Source organism: Lottia gigantea (assembly GCF_000327385.1).
Source record: "Lottia gigantea unplaced genomic scaffold LOTGIsca_11, whole genome shotgun sequence".
Taxonomy (NCBI): Eukaryota; Metazoa; Mollusca; class Gastropoda; family Lottiidae; genus Lottia; species Lottia gigantea.
This window is the reverse complement of record NW_008707001.1, coordinates 2,777,774-2,796,687: the sequence shown is the minus strand read 5'-3', so window position 1 is coordinate 2,796,687 and position 18,914 is coordinate 2,777,774. Positions and strand designations below refer to the sequence as shown.

The following is an 18,914-nucleotide window of genomic DNA, read 5'->3' as shown; positions in this document are numbered from 1 at the left end:
ATATTCTTTTTGTCAAAAATATGAAATCTATATTTCAGAAAACAAAATATGACATTGTAAGGCAGATTGTTATAAACACTCCAATCAGAATGACTACTGTATGATATGTTTTAATATTGTGTTCACAATACTAAAGTCCATTGTTCACAATATTGGAAAATTCAATATGGGACACTATATACTCCAATTGTCCTAGAATAATATATTCCTCACATCAAACTCCACAAACTATATTTTATGCAACTCACAATACAATCTGGTGTTGCCCAACTTTGATAATTTAAATGTTCTTTTGAAATACTGCTATTCTGAATAATTGGTATTTCAGTCAATTTTCATTGGACCAGCTCACTAAGTCAGTTTAGTCCTTAAAATTATTCATTTTGATATGAAAATAGAACTGTAGCCTAGCTGCTATAAACGTTCACAACAAGAGAATAATACACTGTTCTACACAATACAGAATTATCATGTAGGAAAATACAAAAGATATGGTACAAAGTGACCAGCATTATATCAGGTAGAATATTAATTATCAAGACAAATAACAAGTTGAAAATAGTCTCTAAAAATCTGATAATTAAGTTAATGAAGATAATTATATAAGGTGATAATCACTATTGTCTATTTTTCTCTGAAAGGATTAGCTTCCTGTTATAGTCAAATAATAGTAGGCCTATAAAGATCAGTGTACCATGATTGAAGTATACTGTAGTCAGATTTACCTTAAAGGGGTTGTAAAAAGGTTTTGTACACTTTTTATGTGCATCAAGGACACAGATAATATAATTAATATTTAAGTTTTTTGGGATTAAGTGAAAGGGATTGTAAAGAGGTTTTTTTTTTATGTGCATCAGGGATACTGATAGCATCTATTTTCAACATTCTAATTTCAGTTGGATATCTGTGGTTCTTTTAATTGCACTAAAACAAAGCATTTTCTTACATCACTATCACACAAGCTGTTTATAACATCTAAGGGCCTTTGTAATAGTGCATAGTTTGAGAGGAATTGTTATATACTCTCTTATTGGTCAAGTTGGAGAATTTCATTTTTATGTTCATTCTATGAAATGAATGGAGTTTTACGTCCTATTTTTCTGCACCATGTTCATTCTATGAGCTAATTGTCCTTTAATATAAGACCAAATGATAGCTAATTGATAGAAGCTAATTGTATCCTGTAAACACCTGCTGAACTTGTTAAAAATGTCCGCCTCAAAATACAAGTCGAAATTACAATTTAAATTTCTTTTAATTTATATATCACAGTTATCTTGATTCATTAAAAAAATTCACAAAACAGATTTAAATATAGTTTGTCAATATCATCAATAACAGAATGTAGGCTTTCAATCTTTATTCTAAATGTCAAAACTTCAAGATTATGTACGTCTTGTCCTTGTGTATGTTTTCATCTCATTTATATTGATGACAAAATTCTTTTCTAAAGATACAGCTTGGTTCGTACATTCAATGAGGTGTTCATTAACACTCTGTACTGTAGTTTATTACTACTGGATCAATTCTCAAATGTCATGAAACAATTTTAATATTAAGACAAACTTCTGAAACTACAGGAGCATTCTTTGCAAGATGTATCAATTTGTTGGATCAAAGTTAAATTCTGTCAGTATTATTTTCTCAATATAAATTTAATTATAAGGAAATAAACGAACAGGTAACGGCCACACCAAATCTACAACAAAATAATTCAGGATTTAATGTGCTGTATTCTATACTTAATGTACTTCCAATAAAAAGACGTTTTGAGTCCAACGTTTTTGTTTTGCAGGTAAAAGAACTAATTTTTCACTAGGAATACAACGCAATTAAGAGCTCAGGAATAGAATATCTCTCCATGTTGGATTGGACAAACATCCTGTTAAAGAATTCATATGCAAGAAAAATATTTCTACAGTCTGAAATGAGTTCTTGAACTAACCTGTGTCTGACTGGACATCAAAAGGTTTCTGGTAAAGATCTAAATATTCGGACAAATCATACATACAAACATCATCTTCCTCAAGTAAATAATGTACAGCAGCTAAACAAAGAATTACAAAAATAATTTCAGCATTTGTTCTACTTAGGAAGTCCTCACATCATAGAGATCAATAGTTGTGTATGGTTGGCCACTTTCATTATTCGTAACAAGATGCAACTGGTAGTCTCTATAGTGTGAGGGCACCTTTATATCTTTTATCAACAAATGTCATGAAAAAAATCTTAGAACTATATAGGGCTATACATTTACATTAAAATTTAAACGGCATAACCAGGGTGCTTCATTAATATTGTCAATACATACCTTCAAAGGGTAACATATCAGGGACTCTTTCATGAAGAGAATCTAAAGCATTCTTTAATGATTGCTGAAAAACCAAAGAATTTCAAAATTACTTAATAATTGATTCAGTTCATAAGCATATCCAATGCTTTCTTTTTCCATAATAATTTCAAAACCAGCTGTTTATATCAAACCTGTGTTGACAGAACGAGCTCTCCCCAATTCAAATATTTTAAAGAAATCCTTTTTACCACAAATTTTTGCCCCCATGGCCTTTATAAAGTGGAAAAATAAAATCTAAAACAATTTTCAATGAGCCTAAGAAAAGTGTTACCATATTAAAATTCAAACATAGTTTTGGAGATCCCATATAGGTAATAATTAGACATCCTTATCATAAGGCTCCCAGGATTCCATTCAGAGAGTCCACATAATAAACAATGTTCATACAGGTATGAAAATCTTCTTACCTTGGGTTGTTTACTGAGATAAGATCCTAATTTTAAAAGTTGAGAAAGAATATCTATGACTAATCTATCTGTTGATTCGGAGGGTTCGTAAGCTTCTAATCGATGGACCTGAATCTCCAAAGCTCGGAAATTCCACTGATTAAAAAGTCTATCTGATATATTATGAGTTATATTTAGAATTTTAGAACTGCTGACAAAACCTCTCTCATTCACTTCACTGTTATATAAATCTTTTATTGTTTCCAACAGAAACTCACTTGATGTCTGGAAAAGAGATGTCATTTGTAAAATTCAGATGAAATCTGTCATTATTGTCATTATATCATTCTGTTTCTAAATACTTCCTTTACCAGCATTCATTAGCAACGAAAATTGGCCAACTATTCTATTTATTTAAACTATTGTTAAGAGAGTGAAAGAGTAAACAGGGGAGGCATCCAATTCATTTGTGTGGACATAACAGGATCAAGATCTCACACCTATAAAACCGCCTTAAGTGTGGTACGCTAAGAACTCTAGTTTGTGGAATATTTTCAAGTAAATGCGTACCTCTACAATGTGAACAACATGTTTCATATAAATTAACATCAACCCAGTCACTCCTTCACCCTGTAGATTCTTCAATTTCTCTTCATATTTAACTGGAAATAAATCACATAGAATTAGATAATTATGCAACTTTGTGTTTTTTTCCCCTAATATTCAGATATATTCCCCTATACAGACATTTAATTTATATGGTATGATTCGAATTTCGATTCAATAAATAAAGTGTTGAAGATAATCAGAGTGAAAATGAAAAATAATATCTGCCAATCTGACACAACCAAGTCAACAGCACATATAATTTACTCACTTCCAATTTGTTTCCTATCAGCATCAGGATCTCTGAGTTTAGAAACGATTACCATTCGATGTATCAAACTTTTCTGTAATTAACAAATAGCATTTAATACTAGTATCTGGTGTTACAACACTATTTTTTACTATTTGTTATGGCACGCTCTTGTTGGACCTTATGAATAGTAGTCTACAATACCACAATTTTACTTCTAGTTCTGAACCCTAGACTAGTTCAGTAGGTGAGTAGGTGTAAGAAACGAGATTGAAGATTTACCTTCCTTTAGTAATTTCTCAAAAGGACAAGGTTTTCCTGCCTTCATGTAAGAAATTATGTTTAGAAATTTATCCATAGCCTACCCTATTTGCTGCCCTGTTTTTATCTTCAATTACATCAAGTAGAGAAGTTCTGTGGATGTCATAAAAGGAATCATCTTCTTGCTCTTCAATTTCGGAAGCCATCTTGTAAACGTTGCTAGGGCTAATAATGGTCTCGAGAGAAAACCCGAGACTTTATACAAGACAACCGGATGATCAAGACTACTAGGCAAAGTTCGTTTGGGTATGTTTATGCCTAGTAGTAATTATTCTGCACCTTAACTACATTGACAGTGAAATTTGCAATTTCCTATTGAATGAATCCCTCTCATCTGTGATGATCTTTACTATTCAATTTTTGATTAGCACAGTTTGATTTTCATAATTGACAACTTTTATTTGCAATGAGTGCATTGCTCAAAACGAAGGTGTTAGTAGGAAAAGATAATTCTGATTTTTTACAGAAAGTCTGGATAATCCAGTCGTTGTTTTGATATTTTGATGATCTAAAGTGGAAAGTTGGAATATTTCTTTACCTAGATGTAATAGATAAGATGCAGATCTTGCAACGTGACCACAACCATAGCTTAAGTGGATCAACTTATTGAATCCAGATCAAATCAAATCCTTCAGTATTAGTGTGGCCGAATTTCGAAATCCATTTCAACGTCGTCCCACTTATCATTTTCCTTTTAAACATTTAGTCTTTTAGTATAAATTGGCATTAGCAGTCGAATACAACGTAATCTTGAGGTAGCTGTGAACTATAACAATATGTTTTTTGTGAATGAGACAATATAAACCTAATAATAGACAGTAGGCCCTACTACTACCAGATAGAGATCTTTTGACTGTCATCCACTGTGGATGTGTGGTAGATCACTTCACTAAATGTCTCACAAAATGCCGAAGTTTAAGTTGCGAGATATAAAATCTGACTACCAAGGATTGGTGACTTTTATCCCAGAATCAAAGGATAAACCAAAACTTCCACCAGAAATCAAACCAGTGAAGGTTTCCAGTTCTAGTGGAAAGGAAATTAAGGAATATTATGAAAACCTCATGAATGACTCAACTACCACCGGTAGCTCTAGTTCAAATGCAAAGTGTGATTCAAAACCCAAATCATATAAGCAAAAAAGGACGTCTGATATTACTAAAAAGCCTGTTCTCTCAGAAAGGGATTATTCAGATATGTTGAAATTTGCTCAAAATGGTGATTTATCAAGTTTGAAAAACTCTATCGAATGTGGTGCAGATATAAATTATCAAGATAAATTTGGTTGGACAGCTTTGATGTGTGCGTCAGTTGAAAGTCATGTGACTACAGTACGCTTCTTGTTAAAGATCGGTGCTGATACAAATGTTACTAATAATTCTAAGCAAACCGCAATCGATTTGGCTCGAAAATCCAAGCGATCTAAAATTGTTGATATTTTAGAGAAGTGGGATCCAGATTCTGATTTAAAGAAAAAGTCAAAGGTGATAAAAACCGAAACTTATTTTTGTGAGATTTGTGAAGTGGAATACTCGGACAAAATTAAGCATGAAAGTTCCACAGCTCATCTTTTTAATCGGCAGCTGAAACCATCTGCCCCTCATTTTACCATCCCTGAATCTAATAAAGGATTCCAACTGATGCTCAAACATGGATGGAACAAAACAACAGGGCTGGGTTCAAAAGGTCAAGGTCCCAAATATCCTGTGAAAACTGTACTCAAGAGAGATCGGCAAGGCTTTGGTGGTGAAACAAAGCAGAAATCGAAAGTGACTCATTTTGATGCTAATGATGCCAGTGCGGTAGAGAGATGTAAAAAGAACAGCGAAAGGCGTGTTTCTGTACGGACTCTGTCAAGACGTGAAGCTCGATATCGAGAAAAGAAAGATAAGAATTGGGAACGTGAAATGAGACGATATTTTAATTCAGATTAAATTATTATTTATGAATTTCATCTCAATTATAGTTTGTTTTTTTTACAGTGGGTGCTAAAATAGCATGAAACAGAGCAATCTGGTTAAAATTCCGATTGATATTTAGAATTCCATTCTTTCTTTTTTCTGTCACTTACAATTCGTCATATAAATTCCTTGATTAGTAGCTCTACTTTGTTGATTGACTAAAGACAAAATAGATTTCTTTTTAACTTTTTTATTTCAATAATTCAAAAACACATCGAGTGCCCAATTATTTACATAAGGTCAAAATATTTTCGAATGAAAAATATCACTTAAGCTCAACAGTCCTACTCTAAGTTCTTAAAGCAGCACAAATATCATAAGGCTCTGACTTAACAGTCAAACCAAACGATCCTTTAAAACTATACCCTTCTAGTTCTTCAGGCTTCTTTATTTCACACTTCTGAATAATCCCTGCGAAGAATAGAAACACTTCCATGCGAGCTAGAAATTCCCCCAAACACTTCCTTCTGCCCATAGAAAACGCAGTAAATTGGTCCATCTTGTCTTTATTCAGCTGTCCATCACGACCGAGAAATCGCTCTGGCCTGAAAACGTGTGGATCACCCCAAATCTTTTCATCATGGGTAACGGAATAAAAGTTCGGAAGAACAACTGTTCCTTTACGAACTTTGAACCCCTTTAGTTGGGTATCTTTGGTTGTTGCTCTTGGCACAGCCAGAGGCAGGACATTGGCTATTCGCATGATCTCAGTGATTGTAGCCACGGTGTAGGGGAGATTCGGTTTGTCTTCAAGGCGCACACATCGAGATCCTACCACCTGTTCCAGCTCTTTGTATACCTTCTTTTGTATTTTTGGATTGGCAGCCATGTAAAGGATTCCCCAACTAATTGTCGTGGATATGGTTTCGAAACCTGCGGTGGTAATATCTCCCATCATGGATCGAACATGGTGTCCCTTTAAACCTATCTCTGGATTTGCTTCAACCTCCAGAGCAACTTTGTGAATGCCGTCAACTAAATGTCTTCTATAGTCGTCCGAATACGATTCTACCTGTTCCTTCGTATTTGCCTTTATCACTTTCTCTAATCTGCCTAAAACCCTCAGAAAACTGAATAGTTTCCATGGCATTACGAAACGAAGCCATGGCATAACATCTATTGGATTTCCGGCTCCAGTAAACTTGGAAAAGTCTCCAGAAACTTCAACAAATTGGCAGAATTTCTCATCATTTCTAACCTCTTCGTTTTGCCCATAACATATCTGGTACAGAACACTTCCCACTGACAGGAAAATGGCAGAGCTGGGATCAAATGGTTCTCCTTCATGCTTTTCAAACTCCTCACAGAGTCTTCTGACCTCTTCCTCTACCATGTCCTCGAGTGGATTGGTCCTAGCATTGCTAAATGCGTACAGCACATTGCTGCCAATCTTTCTCTGTTGGATATACCTGTTACCGAATGTACCAAACGTCAAACTCTCTGCATCGTCCAAAAGTGTCGCAGTGTAAAAATCAGGTCTACCAGAAAAATCGTCACCAGATGTAACCAAGGCTTCTTTAATCGTATCTTTCCCGCTAATTACTATGGCGGGAAAACTCCCCATCTGTACACTGAATACGTCACCATATTTCTTACGTAGTTCCATGAACGTCAGATGAGGATTTTTACCAAAGTAAGGGAGGTAACCAAATATAGGAATTCCTCTTGGTCCTGGGATGTCATTGCCCTCAGCAGTAAAATACTGGATCAACAACACAGTCAGTAATGCCAACCAAAAAGTCACAATGATCACAGAGACAGGCATGTCTCTAAATGGGGTGTACAATATACTGAAAACATCTCCTATCACATCCATTTCGATTGCGAGAATTGGTTAATAAGTGTGGTAAATACAGAAACTACAATAGCCAAGTAGGTGTTACGGTTTTTGCCTGAAACAAGACCTTAATAATAAGTACAACTGAGATCTAACACCTTTGTCAAAGCTTCTGACTTACAAATACCCCAATATGTGAAGCTTTCAGTCAATCCCCCCAAGTTTGTCGGGCTTTTATATTTCTGGAAACAGTGTTGGTGATAATAGCAGAAGTTGTACACAATTTACGACCTCGAATAAAATGTATTAAGTCCTGGATATCAGCAAACTGTCCTCAACTACATTTCACAATAGACTAACAGTCTAACACAGCTTTCAGCAAGATTTACAAAAAACTACCGACTCAGTGTCCTATATCTAATACAAATTAGCATTTCTACTCCCACCCCATGTAAAAGTATTAGGTGCACTATTCAGTAGCCGTTTTGCTATCCATGATACATTGATCGTGATTAAAATATTTACGACTGGTTGTTTCAATCCACGAACTGGTATGATATAATAGATAAGAATAAATCATTTAGTCACACTACCGAACGCGTCCAAGATGTGTTCCTCTTGTCCCTCTCTTCTTTATATCCTTTTCTGTGTATGGAATACGTTATATAAGTAAATAAACCGTTTGGCCTACATTAAACTTGGCCCACATATAAAATAGCCCTATAACTTGTTTTCTACGATATACATATACAAGTGGTAGAGTGTATTCGGTAGAGCTTGATTGTGTTCAACATGAATGAACTCAGTTATAAATCCAGGCCCATTGAACCATTCAGTCGAAAGATGTACTAGCGTAGGCTAGACACGTATAAATTGAGTGAATGTATTCACGTTCACTCACGTGAAGAAAACCTGAAAACAATCACAAATGAACACGTGTTTTGAGAGTGCATGCATACTCTGCTTCGTTAGTAGAATAGTCCCGAACACTTACGAATTTGTTGTAAAATACGGAAAATAAAATAAATTCAATTAACGTGAGTTAAGGTACTCTGAGGATTTAATAACGTCAAGTGCTCGGAACCAATCGGAGGCACATCATCTGGGAAGACAGGAAGGGATAGGGGTGCAGGGCATCCACTGTCAATCCACCTTAGCACTTGTTTTTGCCACAACTATACTGACATTGACGTTTACTAGAAAAAGGCTAGGCCTACCTATTTGAAACTATGATCCCCTATATTTTAGAATTTTGATTTCAAAAGTTTACGTAAAAAACAACAAATGATATATTGTGATAGGCAAGATCCTTTGGTGCCTTTTCATTATGTTGCATAGGTTTTGGGGTTTTCTCTCGCTGACCATTTGATCAGATAGCTGTGGCCTTCACTCTGACACTGGGGCAAGTGTATTTTGTACTTGATGTAAACAAACCAATGGTCCATTTAAAATTGAATGAGAAGGTGAACAATATAGCTACACCGTACTGACTGAATGTAACATTCAAATACCACAAACAAAACGTACTGGCCTTTTCACTAATTATTTTACTCGGTTTTTGTGAAGAGAAATGAAAAGAATTTGAACGAATTTTAAAACCAAAGGCAAGTTGATGAAGAGGTGAAATGTTCTTACAGTCACGAAAATGTTTTTGTTTACATCGTTTGAACTCTATCCAATTTTGTTTGTTTGTTGCGAATTGTGAACAATTTTTAGTCAAAGTTTGACCCGACATGGAGGATATTCGACAGATACAAACCAATTTAGAAATGTTTTCTTCGTTAAGAGATGCACTCGGACTATAACCAAATTGCGAGGTAGGTTTCATAGTTTCAAGATTTGTCATATCCCTTTTTTTCAGACAGGTGGAATCTCAAACCCATCTCATCAACATATAAAATAATATTTAGCCGGTGCGTGGTTTCGCCTCCTCAGCTGAGGCAACTACTCGTTCAAATGAAATTCAATTGTGAAGGAATGGTAAAGTGTTTATCATTGAACTGATATTTAAATAGGGGATAAAAAAAAACAACAGAAATTAAGGAAAATGGAGCAATATAGATTAACTGAAATTGAACAATCTGAACAAACTAATATTAGAAATATCAAAATTTGTTGTTACTTAGAGTTTCACGTGTGAACTGCAGACAACTGACCTATGCTAACTAGCAGCCCGTTTACAATATCATACAAATGAAAGAGTGTTTTGAAATAACTAACGACTGGAATGGGGGAAAGTTGGACATAGGAGAAATGTTAAATGAATGAATAAATAGAATAGATAAGAAATTGAAAGTTATAAAATATCTCAGATTACGTTTAAATCACGAACAAACCACGTGGATAATCCCGAAAATATCTTACGTCATTACCACATGTTCGGGTCATCTGAGCCTCCGAATGTGGTCTAGATAAATGTAAGCTGTCTGTAATCATTTTTAAGAATGGGCAAAAAATATCCAAAATCTCAACACATCCAAGTGGCCGTGGATTTGTTTTCTTTTCAAGGACATTTTTTTAAATGGAGTCAAGCCAAGGAGAGAGTGAGAAGGGTCTCTCCGAAGCCGGGATCTGGTGGCTGATCCCCCCCCCCCTCCCAGAAGATGGCCTGCGACGAATTCTGAGCATTAAGAGGACTTACTTTTCACTTACTAGGGGTGGGTGGTCAAATATCCTGCCCTCTAAATAAGCCATTGGTTGTGAGATATCATTATGCCAATCTGGGAAGTGGAAAGTGTCAACCTATAATAGGTTACCTTGCATGACAGCAATGTAAACCTAACCTTTGTAAAGATTTCAAATTATCCTGTAAGCAACCTTGATATCTAAGTATTTTTAACATAAGAAAAATCTATAATCGTTGAAACTCTGTAGGTTGATGAAGTGAACAGTATGATATTGCCCCCAACCCAGTAATTCAACATCATCAAATATAACTTGCATATATGAGATTTTTTATAAAACACAACTCGCAGTGCTCATGACAAATAAAACGTCAACACCGTCGTTGGTCAATCGTATTTAAACAAACAACCACAAAGGATGATCATTTAGAAACATTGAATTATTCAAAATGAAGGTAAGATTTGAATCTTGTTTGTATGTTTTTATATCTTGTTTTATTGGTAATTTAAAATTCTTGAAATGACCTATGATTTGGGCAGTCGTCAGCTTATATATACAATGTTTTCTTAGTTTCTGGCTGCTCAGCTTACCTTCAAAGGAGCCACATAGTTTTAAAAAAAATTGTAATAGGTAGCTTTATCGGAGAATTTTAAACCTCCTTACTAGAACTTATTTCATAAAAAATGTTCCAGTCAAAATTCAGTTCGAAAAGACGGTTGAAATTTAGTTACCAACAAAAAAAATTGATTTCATAAAAACACAGGCTACAATACTCAGACCTAACATCTTGGACGTTCTGATGTCAAAACTTCTACAGTGGCACAGCTGACTGAGTGGGGGCCCGTGGATTTAAATGGGTTGGGACCCCTCCTACAGGAATGTTGTTATTATTAAGCATATGCTCCCCTACATTTATTTTCTAGGGGGTGGGGGCCCGTTCATCCAGTCCCTATGGTAGTTGCCTCACTATACACTTCCGTCTGTTAGAACAATTGGTATTTATTTAAATGTAATCGAACCTGGCGTCAAATTTTAATTTTGAAAAGCTGTAAGCTGTAAGCATCAAAATTATCATATGGGTAATGTTATGTTATTTCAGATGGGTGTTTTTACCAGTGGTATTATATTGGGTTTAACCTGGCTTGTTATTGACGGTAAACTGATATTCTTACTTCTTCGATTCCACAATTCAAACACGGATTTGAGAAAGGCAGCTGACATCATTTCCGGATCTGTTCTGTGGCTTATCATTAATTACCGTAACACAGATATTTCAGTATGAATTGTTTACAATTCGTCAAAGGGAAGAAAGAAACAAACAATCATTTTTTGCAAAGATTTTTTGGTTTCACGAAGATCGTTTCTACGACCTGATCTTTGGCATTTCTAGATCTATCCGTACCTATTTATAGCCTAGTCGATTGAGCCTGGTTAATGAGAAAAGTTGAAATATTCAAGGTCACTAACTTTCACACAATGGCCGATCAGAACCAACGACCTTTTCTTCGACGTAACAAAGCAATTGACGCCATTCCAATACTCTGACCGTCTTCAAATAATAAGCAGGCAATAAGCAGCTACTCCAGACACTTTAAAAATTAAAATTGGGCCTCGCTTGTTCTGTATTTGCACCAGTTGTCATCTGAAGATTTTATGGTATTTCAATGTTTAACACCGCCATATTAGACAGTAACCTATCACGTTCATCTGATTTGTTTAGAGACTGAATCGGTTGATAATGCGATTAGACAGTTTAGGACATACAAAAATCACAATTTATTTCCCTTGAGCTCAAAATTCATAAGAAATGTCATTTTTGCTTGTGTCGATTCACAAAGCTTCATGTTTATTTCATTGCATCAATGGTCTATCTTGATTTTGTATTTTAATCTTCATGGACCTAGGGATTTTATTCTGGTATTATGTCCCAGTGTATCTCTACCTAATAAAAGACGTAAGTTGTTATATATTTCTAGGTCATGTGAACGAGAGGTATAAACGAGTGTGTTATTTCCCCTCGTGGAAACAGTATAAACCTGGTGCTGATAAATTCTCCATAGATGATCTCTCTGACCCTTCACTATGTACCCATATAGTGGTAGCTTTCGCTGGACTTAACTCGGAGACGTTCACTATTAAACCTTTAGAAAGTGGAGCGGATGGATTGAGAGGTAAGGTTTGAAACTATTCTTTTTAAAAATCGGCATCTTTAAGCCACAAATATACGTGTTCGATCTGCCTTGCAGTGCACGATACGGGGAACTCGATACAGAAGAAAATACAAGAAATTAAAACACGAGGTGTGGCTCTGGACACGGTACTGACTCGATTTGTTACTAGCATTTTCTAATGTATTGATAATCTCTCGGCTGAACTGTACAGCGTAAATCTTGCCATGTTCATGTGCAAATACATGTATAGGAATGAAAGAGAACCAATTCGTATAGTATCAATTGATCATGTGCTTGTTTGGACGCATCTTTATGGCGATGGTGTTACCTTTAAAAGGACATAACTGCCAATAACCCGTATCTAGATCCAGAATGGTAAACTTCTTCAACATTTCGAGTCCCGTGTCACGTTATTGTTTACGTTATATATATATATATATATGATGCCACATTTGCAACATTTTGTTGTTGTTCCTTGTGTAATCTATATCGATACTTTTGTTTGTCTATGTTTGCCTATTATTTGAATGGTACAATATAAAGACACATTGTCGTCGTATCGCAGGATTTTAATTGTTCTGATTTTAGGTTCTTGGAGAAATATAACTAGAGTAAAGATACTATACCCTAACGTGAATATATTGTTAGCTATTGGAGGATACAACTATGGTTCTTTACCATTCTCTAAGCTAGTGGAGACTGACGAAGGAATCAAGAGATTTGCAGAGAATGTAGTTCCGTATCTTAGAACTAATCTATTCGATGGTTTAGATATAGATTGGGAATACCCTGGTCAGAAAGGTAGTCCATATACTGATAGATATAGATATACCAAATTGTTAAAGGTAGGAAAACTATATAATTCTTATGACAGGGTGACATATTACAATCATTATGCCAAAAAGAATAATAAAAAAAGAACTAATAGTGATCTTCTGAAACTTAACTCAGAGATAGGTGAAGTCTGCTATTACTATTGAGAGAGGTAAACCTTATGACATGGAAACACCTTTTAATTAGCAAAGGAAACAAAGGTGATGACTCAGGTGAAACAGGTGATGTCCGGTCCCTCGAGGACCCCAAAAGAAGCAGGAATAGCACCCCTCTATGTTAAATTCTTTAGGTGGTTTTGAAGCACAACGTCAGTCAAATTTCTATGTGTATCCAGGGTACCTAATGATTTATAGCCAATATGGATGTGCCTTGTTATATTTTTAGAAATTATATGATAAATTCGACGAAGAAACAACACAGACTGGATCACCGAGACTGTTATTAAGCTTAGCAGTGTCGGTAGATAAATATATTGTTGATGAAGGATATGAAGTGAGGGACATAGCCAGGTAATATTTTGTCCCGTAGTCGATTGACAATCGAGAATTGTCTTATAGGACCAGATTTTTATTATCTCGAAATGCGCCAAAGCACAAATATTGCCCACTAGCACTAAATCATTGTCCCTTTCCCAAAATTTGTTTAATATCCGCATTGTCGTTTGATTGACCATTGATTCAGGACTTTTCTTACTAGGATGGTCCGTGCATATCTGTCACATAATATATAGGTGCGGTATCCCACCTGCTATTGGTCTAACCATGGATAAGTCGGTTCAGTTTCCCTTTTATCTGGTAGTATATCCTATTCTAATAGTTATAGAAATGGCTCTCGTCATTGTAGATATGTGGATTTTGTGAATCTGATGACGTATGATATGTATGGCGATTGGGCGAATGTGATTGGTCATCATTCTGCTCTGTATGGTAAACCTTCAGACACACCATATATGGCAGTCAGAAATGTAGTAAGTAGAATGTAGGGCTATTCTAATATTTTCAACACCAACAATATATATGCACCATGATGAAGTTTCAGAATATTATTGTAATGCAGTAGTCACCTCAACTAATATCAAATCTTAAGTACCTCAAGCTAACTCTCGTGGTCTGCAAACAAACGATCCGCTTTGTCGAGGATACGTGTTGAGGGTTAACTAAAAATGGCTTAATTAAGAGACTTACATTTTAAATACAGAATTCCATGAACATTGAACATTTAAAAGCATTAAGTTTTCACATTTGTACAACAATTGTTATTTACCTAATCTGTCTTTCTTATGATTTATTTCTAGAATTGGGTAGTAAGTTACTGGATAAAGCTCGGAATGCCAGCCGAGAAACTTGTGGTAGGAATACCATTCTATGGACGATCGTTTGCCATTACTAATCATACAGGCAGTATTTTAGGCTCGGCTTTTACATCTGCTGGTATTGGTGGACCCTTTACTAGTAAAAATGGTTTGATAGGAGCTTTCGAGGTAAACTGTCACCTTGGGATAGAAAAATATACAATAACATGAATTAGCGATCAAAAATATTAAAACAGAACCTGAAGCATGATATGATGTGTCCTAGACGCTTATAGCAGGCTTATGGCGACCCCTACACGCTCTTGGCTAATTTCTCAGTGCAGTAAGACGGAGTCATTATTCACTTAATATTACTGTTCATTGACAATATTAAGTCAACATATACGTAGCCAGATAAATTTGGCCCTACCCGTTTCTCGGGTGTGACATTCTGGTGTGATATCGTCTCGGTTATATACCGGTATCACATCGGTATATTGCGTTTGAGGTGTAACTAGACTTAATAATTCGGGGAAAGACAAGTTATATCCAGAGGGTCAAGGCAAACAATTTTTTTTTTGGCCCCGTTGTCCCATGTACATACGAGCCTGGATGACATAGAGATACAAAGTTATACCTTAAGACTGTTCACTGTTTCAGCTATGTCAGATATTAGCTGATCCTAAATACAGAATACAGTGGGATTATGAAGCCCTAGTACCATCAGCTTATAGTACATCAGATTGGATTGGGTATGATGATCAAAAATCAATCAGATTAAAGGTAACACTACATTCATCACCAGTCTCTCTTGAAGAGGGTCGTGCCCAGTTCCTCGGAAAATCTTTCGTTACGAAATTTTCGTCGCTATGTATAGTTTTACATTTTGAGAAATACCATTATCACGACAGAATTGATCGTATTTTTTTGTCTTCGGAAATTGGGCCAACTATTTTCTAAGTTACCTTTGGAAAGTTTTATGACACTTATATGGTTGCAACAGGTGAGCTCTGATCTCCTGAGGAAGATTATAGTTTGCATTCATTTCGTTTTATCAACTAATATATCAATTAGATGTCGGCTTTACTAGTACACTTAAGGCTTTTCTACGAAAACATGCCAAAGGCAGTTGAAGTCAAAATCTCATTAATAGGCATTTGAAACTTAGGAGAGTCAATTTAACTGAATTGTATACGTCATGTAGCAGGATAGGAACCCGATAGGAAATGACAAAGGGAGACAACTCTTGTAATTTATATTTTTATTTCAGTGTGATTATGTGAAATCTAATAATTTAGGAGGTGTAATGGTGTGGGATATCTCGCTCGACGACTTCAGTGGAGCATTCTGTCATCAGGGAAAATTTCCATTATTACGGGAAATAAAACGTATGCTGGCACCAGCTCGGAAAGTGAATATTGTGTCCCAACCTGTGTTGACATATAGAGACTATTACAGATTGTGGTTAAACAGATTTCTCGGTAATGTGCTTCGCGTTTGAGATATTTATATTATAGAGCATAGCTCTCGACATTTGTTTTAATAGTTTCTGGAACAAAGCTTACTTTGAGTTGTATCACAGAAGATGATTGTATTGTTGTACTATTGTCTGCTTATAGAAACACCAGATATCGCTTAACTCTGGCCTTCTTCCAGATAGCAGTTCATCATTTCATTAATCTATACACCAGATTTGGTGGTGTAGATCCGCGAATAGACGGTGTACGATGAGGATAATCAATACAGATTTAAATAGATGAAGTAAATACACGAAGTACTGGCCCGGTCACGATGCGGACACGATTCTCTACTACCATTTCGACTGTATTTATAATACGGCATTGTACACCACACCGGACATCGTAAACCGTGTATGTATGGCTTTATATTTCAGTTAGATAGTGAACTTTTACAACTCTGTCTGATTTCAGGAAAATTACCTTTTCGTTCAGTTCAATCAAACGCGAGTGTGGTTTTTGAATTTTTTTATATTTACTCTAAATTAATAATCAGTTTGTAAATGTAATTTTTTGTTGTATATTAAATGTAAATTTCGAATATTATGTTTTAGTATATTCTACGAACTACAAAAATTGAGATATTGCTGAATATTGCTTAACAAATAAATATTTTAAGAAATCGAACTCACGACATCTAATTGCCTTAAAGATGGGTTTCCTTATTTTTTAGTGTCAAATTAAGCAAACTATTTATTAATTGGTGCTTCAAATGAATTATCATGTATTGTTAATCACTCATGGGAATTCTGCTGGGAATTTAGCTAATTATGAATTAATTATGAACATGCGAAACTGGTATTTTTCCAGGTCATTAGAACACCTCTACTTTCTATTCATATAAGTATTAGCATTTTCAAGGGAACCCATCTTTAAGGATGAGAAATAATTAATGAAAATGGAGAAACGACAAGAAGAATAGAATGGCATAGTGAAATTTAATTATCAAAAAACAAAAATGCCTGGGTGACTTCGCTTTCTTCTAAAATACCGCTCCCTAAAACAGAAACAGTACTAGTTATTTGGGTGTTAGGGGTGAAAGCCGACACTCAGAGGCACAGTCGTGGCATCAGAATCCTCTTGGTATGTGTAGGGTTCTAACCCATGACACTCAATAGCCTAACAGACCACAAGGGTTATAAAACATAAGAATTTTCATCTTAAAATAATTAATAAACGGGGTACTGAAAAATGACCGTAAACATTTGCGTGATTTCTGTTACTTACCATTTACGTCAAATGAATCAAAATAATATTCAGCCACAGTGTCCGGTAGATTAAATGTTGCAGCAAAATCCTGTCTGGTGACAGTGTCCAATTCCTGGTTTCTTTTGGCGTATCCAAAATTAAGACGACTAACCCATCGTTTAAAACGTCTCCAACCGGCTACATCTTGAGGGACAGTAACCAACAAGATAACAGCTAATACTAATAAACACTTCATTTTTCTTCCTGAAATATCAACCATTTACTCAATTTTAATATATGCATCTCGAGATATTAAAACAGAACCTGAGACATGTTGTTACTCAGTCTCACGATGTGTGATCTTAGGACAAATGGTCTATTCAGCCTGCAAGTACCTGTTCTCGTTTGTCCTTACTAAAATGTCCATTCAACGGAACTTAGCATGTTCACACCATCACTTCATTTAATTCATGAGACGAAGCGGTGAAGATCAGAAATGTCCATCATCAGCCACCATAAAATAAAGGAAGTTCTGAAAATAGTATAACGTTACCTTACAGCTTGTGCTCTGCTGGTACACAAAACAATCTGTTGTCCACTTTTATAACCTAGAATTCTAAGCTGATACATGTACTCACGCTTATCATTACGATTCTTGTTACATCCGGTTGACACTTTCTAGAGCAAAATATTGACAATATAATATAAAATTAACCCTAACTAGTTTGTCTCCAAGGTGTTCCGATGACAGCTATTAACCCCTTTCATTTAACATTTTAGGATACACCGATGTTCCGTTGGAACATGAAAACAACCACGGGAAATAACTTTTCGTCACACCCTCACCTTGACATTACGCTTGTTTCACATCGATAAACACCAGTTGCGTATTTCGGCGGTAAGTTTGCCTCCATGTCTAAGAATTCGGTAGGATATAAATGATCGAAGCCTAGAGGAAATAGACTTGAGGAAGCATGTATCCAAATTCTTTATCAACAAAAGAAAATTCAAGCTCAATGGTGTTTACTATCGTGACATCATTGACTTGGCAGGTTTTTCTTTGTAACAGGAACCCGAAACACGATCAGGCTCTTTCAACTATGACCTCGAATCAATTAATTCCATCACACCTGTGTGTGTGTGATTTGTCGTGAATCGCGGGCTGTGGAGTGAAGCCCAACTGTGTGACAAACTGTGGTTCAGCGTGGAGAAAATGTCTATCAGCTTTCCGGAACCAATTAGATGATACACGACTATAAATAATAAACTAGGCGAAAGTAAACAGAAATTTATATCCCATGCCAATATAGTGTATGATTTGAAATAGGTAAGAAGACCTTTTGCTCTCAATTTTCTAGGGGGTAGGCCAAGCAGCTTTAATATCAAGCCTTCTTGAGATAAGCCTACCAAAATAACAGACATGAAAGTCAATGGTTGTTGTACCAATGAATCCCATTAATGCAGTAGCGGGGCCAGGGAGCGAGATATCTGAGATTGCCCGAATTTCTAACCTAGTTATCAGATTTTTGCTGCGGGGGTGGGGGTTTGGGGTTGCACCCTCTGCATGCATGTTGTGGACCACTGTAACAATGTTGTGGATTGTGCTGGTATTGAGGTAAAATAAATATTTAACT

General features: G+C 35.6%; 4 protein-coding genes across 4 annotated transcripts; 2 read left to right on the top strand and 2 right to left on the bottom strand.

The window, feature by feature from the left end:
• Window positions 1-1,236: 1,236 nt before the first annotated feature.
• Window positions 1,237-4,079, bottom strand: LOTGIDRAFT_203402 (hypothetical protein). The gene is made up of 7 exons (XM_009047180.1): window positions 3,961-4,079; window positions 3,617-3,689; window positions 3,310-3,401; window positions 2,761-3,024; window positions 2,312-2,375; window positions 1,946-2,047; window positions 1,237-1,699 (listed from the first exon to the last, which is right to left on the bottom strand). Exons 1-7 carry the CDS (start codon window positions 4,060-4,062, stop codon window positions 1,656-1,658), a joined length of 741 nt encoding a protein of 246 aa, XP_009045428.1. The 5' UTR covers window positions 4,063-4,079; the 3' UTR covers window positions 1,237-1,655.
• Window positions 4,080-5,112: 1,033 nt separating this feature from the next.
• On the top strand, window positions 5,113-5,850 carry LOTGIDRAFT_110007 (hypothetical protein; the record flags this gene model as incomplete). The annotated part of the gene is made up of 1 exon (XM_009047179.1): window positions 5,113-5,850. The coding sequence occupies one exon, from the start codon at window positions 5,113-5,115 to the stop codon at window positions 5,848-5,850; it is 738 nt and encodes a 245-aa protein (XP_009045427.1).
• A 316-nt stretch (window positions 5,851-6,166) lies between these two features.
• Window positions 6,167-7,642, bottom strand: LOTGIDRAFT_110341 (hypothetical protein; the record flags this gene model as incomplete). Its single annotated transcript, XM_009047178.1, has 1 exon — window positions 6,167-7,642. One exon carries the CDS (start codon window positions 7,640-7,642, stop codon window positions 6,167-6,169), a length of 1,476 nt encoding a protein of 491 aa, XP_009045426.1.
• Window positions 7,643-10,727: 3,085 nt separating this feature from the next.
• LOTGIDRAFT_230238 (hypothetical protein) lies at window positions 10,728-16,076 on the top strand (the record flags this gene model as incomplete). The annotated part of the gene is made up of 9 exons (XM_009047177.1): window positions 10,728-10,733; window positions 11,379-11,433; window positions 12,256-12,450; window positions 13,039-13,295; window positions 13,669-13,793; window positions 14,128-14,251; window positions 14,579-14,764; window positions 15,236-15,358; window positions 15,846-16,076. The coding sequence occupies 9 exons, from the start codon at window positions 10,728-10,730 to the stop codon at window positions 16,074-16,076; spliced, it is 1,302 nt and encodes a 433-aa protein (XP_009045425.1).
• Window positions 16,077-18,914: the final 2,838 nt, after the last annotated feature.

Bases quoted from the DNA above. Each gene is read 5' to 3' on its own strand.
- LOTGIDRAFT_203402 (XM_009047180.1), bottom strand. From the start codon at position 4,062: ATGGCTTCCGAAATTGAAGAGCAAGAAGATGATTCCTTTTATGACATC. The intron at 3,690-3,960 runs GTAGGCTATGGA...TGTTAATTACAG, and splicing joins AAAACAGGGCAGCAAATAGG to AAAAGTTTGATACATCGAAT. The intron at 2,048-2,311 runs GTATGTATTGAC...TTCTTTGTTTAG, and splicing joins TGATATGTTACCCTTTGAAG to CTGCTGTACATTATTTACTT.